Consider the following 8,973-nt stretch of genomic DNA (forward strand, 5'->3'; position numbering starts at 1 on the left):
TTCAACCTTTTTTTTTTTTTTAAAGGTAATTAGATTATTAAAGACAAATAACTAATTAAGATAAGTAAATGTTTTTTAGAAAGATTCCAGGAATCTAAATCTCTGGATTTCAGGATGACTATCAGGCCACATAATTATAAAGACTGAAGGAAGTATTGAAAAGGGCAGATTGTTTCATTCAATTGTACATTTCATTGAAAAACAGCTGAGAGTCACTCTGGATTCACTTCCTGTCCAGTCATATGTTCATTAAATCTTCTTTTTGATGTAATGATCCCCGTCCTGTTTTTATTCTACAGTTACACAACAGTTTAAAGGCATTTTAATGTGAACTCCCGAAATATTTCTAAAAAAACCCCCAGCATAACAGGCCTGGAGGATGAACTGACTGAAGTGTTTGGACTGTCCCCATTGTAACCTTGCTGTGTCTGCTCACTTTAATCTCTCTTTGTCCTGCATTTCACTTGAGAGAATCTGCAACATCGCCATGAATCTTTTTAAGATGCCCCAAAGCCCTCACATTCTGCGCCCAGCTGTTGTTTAAGATACAAAAGATACTCTTTTTTTTTTTTTAAAGAGATTCCTCCTGCCAGCTGAAAGTCAGTGAGATGTAGAACAACATTCATGGGATTTTGACCAATGCTCTATAACAGATGGTGTGTAGCATAAAACATGGCTGGGATTATGAATTCCATGTGTTGTAGATTGTACTATTTGATCCATATGACCAGGACTTTATTTTATCAGCACACGAACAAATGCCACAGCCCTCTAAGCTGTACTGCTCACCAACTCTACTGTAAAAACATGACGCACACATGACATATATAATAAATGAATGAAACATAAACAATGGCATAATCCAGTCTCTCTGATGACTGTAAGCAACTGTAAATCTAATAGTTTATCATTAAAGCTGTTTTCATATCCAAATCATCGGTCTACTGTGTTGGATGTTATACAGATTGTAAACCACATTTATCTTTATGTAATTTCATCTATATGAATAACACGGACTTAACTAACTTCTTTTTTCCCTTCCTTTTCCTCCTCCTCATTGCATATTTTCAACATGTGTCAATACAAACCAGTGGACTCACCCAAAGCAGAAATACTAACCTGGTAAACCTTAAGATCCAGGGTTACTGTGTGTCAGCTGGTTTGTGATCATTTAACTGAATATAAACCCCACAGTACTAAACCACAAAATCCTTAATGTGGGTCCTGCTTTATTCTCTCATCTTTCTTTTTAAAGGTGCTTTGTGGCATTTTGACTCCTAATTGATGTTGAAAATGCATAGAGACACATGAAACATGGAGGGGGCATGCAAAGGCCAGAATAAAAGGACTTCATTTCTAAGCACTTTGACTATTAAACTAGAGCTGCGTCTAATTTTTCATTTCTTGTCTTTAAAAGCTTCTGGTGTCAAAATCTAGTTTGAAGTTTTAGGCACACTTGTTACTTATTCTTAGATTAAAGTGTGATTAATAAAAGTACCACAGAGCAAACCTAGGGCCTGGTATTACTCCTGTATAGAGAATCAAAAGGCTCAGCATCATGTTTTTGTCCTAGAGCCTCCTCACAGGTTAATCCAATCATCCCAGACTGACAGAGAATGAGAGGGAGAGAGAGAACAAGCAAACATACACACTTTAGTGTCACATTTGTCACCTCACAGTGAAATGTTTAATAGTCAAAATGTCAAATTAGACCACGTGGGTGTGGGCTATATATTTAACCACTCAGCAGTTTAACCTCTAAAGAAACTCTGAAGAATGAACCAAACATCTGGACTACTGCGCAAAGGTTCGCTGTATCGCAAATCCCTCTAGAAAAGTCAGAGTTAAGGCTTCTCCTCGCGGTGCTGTGAGACCGGATCATGGAGGAACTGGCCCGGGAGAGCATCAGCCTGCTGGCCCGGTCTGCCTCTCATGCGGACCCGCCGCGGCTGGGCTCGTTCGGCGCGGTGTTCATCATGCTGAAGTCTGCGCTGGGAGCCGGACTGCTCAACTTCCCCTGGGCTTTCGAGAAGGCGGGGGGAGTGAGCACTGCCATCAGTGTGGAGCTGGTGAGGAGAGGATCACTCAGCTGCTCGTTTTATCTGCATCAGTACATTCTCAGTGCTTTAGTGGAATTAGTAGGGGCGTTTAAGTGCAAATGCCTTCATTTGTACTTTCGTCTGTATATTCAACTGTGTTGCCATTCAGATGCTTAGTTTGGCTGTAGACTGTGTATGTATAGACTCACCACCCCTCTGTCTCTCCCTGGTGTGAAAGAGGCACATCCATTTCACAGGTGAGCTCTAATGAAGGTTCCAGTTTAGTTCAAGACCTGAACTTTCTTTGCACCGGTTCTACTTACTGCCACAGAAGTGTGTGTGTGTGTGTGTGTGTGTGTGTGTGTGTGTGTGTGTGTGTGTGTTCTCTTTCAGAGAATAGGCCCAGGGGCCCCAAAGGTCAGGGTCCCCTAAGGTGGAGCCTCTATTTTAAGTTCACTTTTTGAAATCAGTCTCAAACACAAATCTGCTGTTCTTGATCCAAATTCCAGTAATTTAATTTGGTAACTGCAGTCTGATCTAATATCTATGATCTATTTTTATTTGTTTACCCTAGAAAGCTGCCTAATTCATATAGTAACCTACTGAGGTTACACCCAGCTTAGCAAAACAAGTAAGGAAGCCTACATTAAAATAATTAAAAAGAAACCCTGGTTCCTGCTATGCAAATGTGATTCTTTGCTTGAACTTGGATCAAGATGATATTAAGCAATCTGAATATATCACTGAATATATCAATTTAGGAAATTACGATTTTGGACCAAATGGTAATCAATGAATCTAGAGAACGATAATGAAAGTAATGTGTAGTTGCCACCCTGTCATGAATTTCAGGTGCAGTTTTCAACTGATATCCGCACAATTGTGGTTGTCAACCTGTAAATGATGAAAAATGACAGCTTGTTATTTGTTCATGGTCTGGGGGGCCTCCCTACTTTCAGGGCTATGGGCTTTTGACATTCCTCTGCCAGGGCCCCCATTGTCTAACAATCCTTCCATGGTGTGTGTGTGTGTGTGTTTGTGTCTGTAAACAAAGATTAAGTTCCTCTCTTGCCCCTGCAGGTTTCGCTGGTCTTCCTCATCAGTGGTTTGGTCATCCTCGGCTACGCCTCTTCAGTCAGCAGACAGAAGACCTATCAGGACGTGGTGAGGGAGGTGTGTGGAGGAGCTGTGGGTCAACTGTGCGAAGTCTGCTTCTGCTTCAACCTCTTCATGATATGTGTGGCCTTCCTGGTGGTGGTGCAGGACCAGCTGGAGAAACGTGAGTGCTGAATCAAGTTATTTTCATGATGATGATGATGACAATTCATCACTTGGTCTATAGTTTACAGGCTGCCACTTTTATTTACTCGTTGCACTGTGAGGAAAGTATAAACATCAGTGTAATGATCACACTCTTTCCTCTTCCTGTAAGTGTGACACATTACTATTTGATAGACAAGTACACAGCTGTAATCAGCTAACATCAATAACAGTGTCAGTTTTTAAAAAACTTAAATTAACCTAAATCACTAAATTGTTTTTAAATTGTCAATTCATCCATGTCTTTTGTGATTTTTCATCATACACTGTTGCCCATAAAGTTGGAATAAAATGTTTTTTACCTCTTCTCATGAAATGATTGTGACAATGTGATTCATTCTTGATAAATAAAGTGTATAGTATCTTCTCAACTTTATTGATCAAACATAAACTTAAACCACAATTAACCTTTTTCTGTGTCAAAAAGTTTTGCTCCAAAAGCTCTGCAGAATTCTCTATCTCTGAACTATAAACGTTTGCCCACATGGACACCAACCATCACCTGTCATAAATAATGAAAAGATTTGTGTCTGTATTGTAGCACACCAGGGAACAATAATACCAAATACGAGATCCAAACAGTTTCATGACTTTTCAAGCATGGCAATTCATTAATAAAAATAATAATAACAATAATTCCTTGCATTTCAAGAGGGTCCTCGCACCCCATGGTGCTCGGGACCTAATATTATCAAATAAGTTTGATGTATGAACTTACATGTTAGCAGAACATATAACATATAATTAAATAACACGATACATTATCATGCAGCGCTCAGCATCAGTTTCTACTGTGTTTGAATGTTTTCATATCATCAAGGTACCCAAGTGAGTTTGGGATCAATTTAGCAGCCATTTCCCATATCAAAAAATTAATCTCTTTCAGAACACAAATCATCCGCACTTTAATTTTCATTTTCAGCCAGTATCAGGGTAAACATGTGACAGGGAGCAGTAATGTGACTCCTTTTTTCATTTTTTTTCCTTCGCCGTTTTGTCCATCTGAAACCCTTCAAATCTCTTTAATGTTTTTGCTCTGGTCCAATTTTAAACAGAGCATTTGATTGGATTTACAAACACAACGCCCCCAAAAAATCCATTTGATCAGGAATTCTGCTCAGAGCAGCGTGCAGATGGAGCACTTAGTGAGATGTCTTCAAGGACAAGATGCTTTAAATACATTCACAGGAATATTCTGTTTCCATTTGTTCATCCACCAACATTAAAGCATTTTTATTGCCATTTAAAAACCATAAACCACGTTGTTAAACAGGATGCAAGATGTAAATGATTCTTTTGTAAATCTAGACGACCTTTAAGGATTTGGGGAGTCTTGTTGTGTGTCGTGGTCCTTGTTAAAATGAGCATTATTTATCTGCTTGACTCGTTCTTCTCCAGTGTGCGTTTCATTATATGACACGGTGACTGGATCCAGTGAGGGAGAGATGCCGTATCACTGGTACACCGACCAACGATTTGCCCTCTTCATTATGTGCCTCATCATCATTCTACCCCTGTCCATCCCGAAAGAAATTGGCATCCAGAAATACACCAGGTATCCAACACTTATCTGTGGTCAGAGTAACATCCAGCCTCTATGCGATTTGACTGTTTTCTCCTCATATCAGCGTGTTGGGGACGCTGGCTGCTACGTACCTGTGTGTGGCAGTGATTGTCAAGTATTACCTGATGGATAGCCACACTGTCATAATAACTCCAGAGCACAGCCAAGGGTCAGTAACTTTTTCTGTCTTTAACAGATACATCTGTGCATTTATCACTGGCCTTTCATTTTTTTCTACATACCCGTTATTTCGCATGCATCACTAAGTGTCTCTGTGTGTGATCTGTGTTTTTTCAGTGTGAGTTCATGGGCTTCCATGTTCAGTGTTGTGCCGACTATCTGCTTCGGCTTCCAGGTAGGATCACCCTCAGGCTGGTATGAAGTCTGAGAGTTTGTGGAACATCAGGAAATAATGTTTACATACCCCTCAAAATTACCTTAGCATGTCCAGCCATAGCAGATGAATCCAAAATATCCATATTTTTGGAACAGCTGCTCCAGATATCAATAAATGGATCCCATAGATATCCATGTATTGAGGCAAGTGAATCAATGGTCACCATACTCTGAGACATGACTCTGGATGACTAAGCAGAAGAAAAAAATAACTTCCTCCAATCCCCCCACAGCCAATCTCAATAAGTGGTCTGCCTGTGTGTGTTTGCAGTGCCATGAAGCCTGTATAGCGATCTACAGCAGCATGGAGAACCAGAAGCTCGGCCACTGGGTGGTCATCTCTGTGGTCTCCATGTTTTTCTGTTTACTCATCTACACTCTAACAGGTGAGTTCACCTGGAAAACGTCAACCTCGGTGCAGTATGTGCTCACCTGAGAGCTGCTCATCACATCCACTCTCTTCATCTCCAGGTGTGTACGGCTTCATGACGTTTGGACGAGCTGTTGCCTCAGATATTCTGATGTCATATCCAGGAAATGACGTGGTCATGATCATTTCCAGGCTACTCTTTGGGATATCAATTATCACCATCTATCCTATTATACTTCTTTTGGGGAGGTAAGAGAGGCCAGAGCTTTGTTTTGTGTTGTGTGAGTTTGTGTTTTTAATATGTCGTCTCTCTCTCTCTGCACGTGCAACAGATCTGTCATCCTCAACCTGATGCTGCGTATTCAAAGACGCCGTCGGGGGATTGTCACTTCTTCGTTTGAGAGTCGCTGCAGAGTCGTTCTCACTGTGATCTGGATCACCGTGACTCTTCTAATCGCCATGTTTGTCCCCGACATGGGTGAGGTCATCAGTGTCATTGGAGGAATCAGCGCCTTCTTCATCTTTATTTTTCCTGGTATGCAAACCACTTTAATGTGTATCTGTTTGTAACAGCGTAATGTATGAACATTGTGCTATAATTATACTTTATTATTAACCTATTATTAACTTGGCAAATCACTTTGAATTGGACTAACTTGAATGGGAGGAGCTATACAAACAAAGTTTGATCGGTAGCTGAACATGTGAGTCAATAAGGTAACCTAGGCAATGTGGTGTGTGTGTTTTTGTGTTGCAGGTCTTTGCTTAGTGTTCATTATGCAAACTGAATCTGTGACCCCAAGAGTCAGGTGAGTACTTACACACTCATATGTGTTTGAAATTATGATTTTATTTTTCTGGTCCATCATTTCTGGATTATTTCAAAGTAATTTCCAAGAAATGTCCTGGAAAGAACCATATACTTATACATAATAATAATTACTGGGAAAACTGAGACATAGTTCAACTTAAACACTTAAGAATAATTACCTCGAGAGTGTTTTTAGTCACTTCACAGCAGGTCAGCTGAACATGGGAACATTTAAAGATTTGTTTTCAGGCAAACACACAGTTCAAGATATATGGAGATAGGTTTCAGGTAATTCATGAATGTTTAATTTGGTTTAAATGAAGATTTTCTTTCAAGGAAATTTATCTTTTCCCTATAATTAGCTCTAACGTACAAGTCCACAAAAAGTCGTCATTTTAGAGACAGTTTCTGAATCTCAAGAAAACAAAAGTGTGTTATTTTGAAGAACTAGAAGATTCACATCAATGCCTAATATTTGCCATCAAAAGCCATTTGTACTTTTTTCATGATTTCCCTGATTTTCTTTTTTACAGGGTGATTTTAACAGTTTGGGGAATCATAACCGTTGTAGTCGGAGCCTTCATCTTTGGACAGAGCACAACCATCGCTATCATGGAGCTCATCCACAAATTCTAATCTTCACACCATTATCACCACTATTTGCAGCAGCTGCTTCACTGTGACTGAGCGTTTTGTGACATTCACCTCTTTTACACAACAGAAAGTTGCACTTGTAAAGGTGGTTTTTAGTTGTATATATGATCCCTATCAAGGTCATCCAAGACCTGGATATAAAATATATTTAATATGTGAGAATGTAAGAGTTTAGTTTAGTTTGAGTGATGCAATAAATATTTAATTTAATCTGATTGTTAATAGACAATTATGTATGTCAAATAGAAGAATGCCAAAATGTATTGTTAGGAATTTAATTGTTAAGTCTGAATATACTGTATGTATCTGATGTATCTGTATCTGTTTTATTATTTAATTTGGTATGCCAAAAGTGTACCTGTAGTATATTAAAGGAGAAATCTCAAAGTGTTGCCTCTCTGAGCCTTTATTTGTACTTGCAAACACTGCCAGGGGGCAGTATTGCTCTACTGAAGCATTATTTATTAATCTGCACACTCACTCAGTAAATGAGTAGAACTGCATATTGGCAACACAGATAAGAGAAAATGATTGTTATCATTGTTATTATGGTCTCATTTTGACAAGTGAGTGCTACGTTTCAATCAACTAAGCAGGACAATATTATTTTTAGATTTAAACAGATGGATTCTTTGCCCTTGAAATGCATGTTCACATCCACCAGATAATGTGAGTAAATAACATCTAAAAAACATTAACACAAGTTTGTTCCTTTACATACATGATTCTTATCCTTCCCCTGCATTTTCCCATTCTCTCTTTCCTCTGACCTCCACATGGCCTGAACCACAGGAGTGATATAAATCTGCAGCTTTCATTGAGCACAGATTGATGACTGAGGTATGCTGAATATCACTTTTTATTGTTTATTGACTTCAAGCTTAAAGGAGTTATGGCAAGCTGCTTGTGAGCGTGCACATGCTCACACATGTGTGTGTTAGTGTATGAGTGAATAATGATTTACAGTAAATCCAGAAAATGAGTGCCGTATATGTGCCTAGGGAGGGGGGTCTACTTAAAAAGCAGCATGAGCCATGTGAACTCTGCTTACTTATCTGTGTGAAAACACACGCATACACACACACACACATACACACACATATACAATGAAGAAGAACTTCAATCAAAACTTGACCATCTAGAAACACACACAGGGGATCCTTATCAATGCTTCAGTTATGTAATGGTGTTATTTTCATCCTCTGCAGCATGAATGTCCTTCAGGGAAAACCTCAAAATGTTATATTCTACTTGTGTTGTAGCCCTTGAGATTGTATTTCGACCTACTGGCCAAAAAGTGCAGGAACAAAAGTCCTTGAAAATTATACAAACTCTGTATAGCTGCACTTGCTGTAAACTGGACCCCAGTTCTAAAAAAAAGTGAACCATTTCTCAGCCATTTTCTCCAATAATATCAAAAAAGAAGGAACTAAACTTAAAGTCTACAGCTACGCTAGTGGCTACGTGAGGCCATTTTGACCTATGGCACTAAAAGTCAGTTAGCTGTTACAGTTCACTCTGCACCGGACGTGAATGCCTGTACCGCATGGCAATGGAGGTAAAGTTAGAGGATCTCCAAAGTCATTAGGATTCATTCTCTGGAGACCGTGCTTCAATGGCTAAAAATCATCCATTATTCTCTGCATTAGATTATCTTTTTGTTTTCCTCTGCTTCTTAAAAATAATTTCCAGTCCTCATTATCATGCTGTCCCTTGTAGCTACTTTGTTATTGAAAGATTACTTGTAATATAGGCTTTTTGCAGTCCTAATTAATGAAATGAAATTGTGGCAACATCACAGCAAGAGCATGTGTGTGTG

The 8,973-nt window shown here is 39.1% G+C and overlaps 1 protein-coding gene across 1 annotated transcript; it reads left to right on the forward strand.

The window, feature by feature from the left end:
• Nucleotides 1–1,880: 1,880 nt before the first annotated feature.
• Nucleotides 1,881–7,136, forward strand: slc38a8b (solute carrier family 38 member 8b). Its single transcript, XM_070833041.1, has 10 exons — nucleotides 1,881–2,069; nucleotides 3,120–3,318; nucleotides 4,758–4,914; nucleotides 4,988–5,092; nucleotides 5,221–5,278; nucleotides 5,591–5,705; nucleotides 5,791–5,938; nucleotides 6,022–6,224; nucleotides 6,447–6,498; nucleotides 7,034–7,136. Exons 1-10 carry the CDS (start codon nucleotides 1,881–1,883, stop codon nucleotides 7,134–7,136), a joined length of 1,329 nt encoding a protein of 442 aa, XP_070689142.1.
• Nucleotides 7,137–8,973: the final 1,837 nt, after the last annotated feature.

This window comes from Pempheris klunzingeri, chromosome 1, assembly GCF_042242105.1.
Source record: "Pempheris klunzingeri isolate RE-2024b chromosome 1, fPemKlu1.hap1, whole genome shotgun sequence".
Taxonomy (NCBI): domain Eukaryota; kingdom Metazoa; phylum Chordata; class Actinopteri; order Acropomatiformes; family Pempheridae; genus Pempheris; species Pempheris klunzingeri.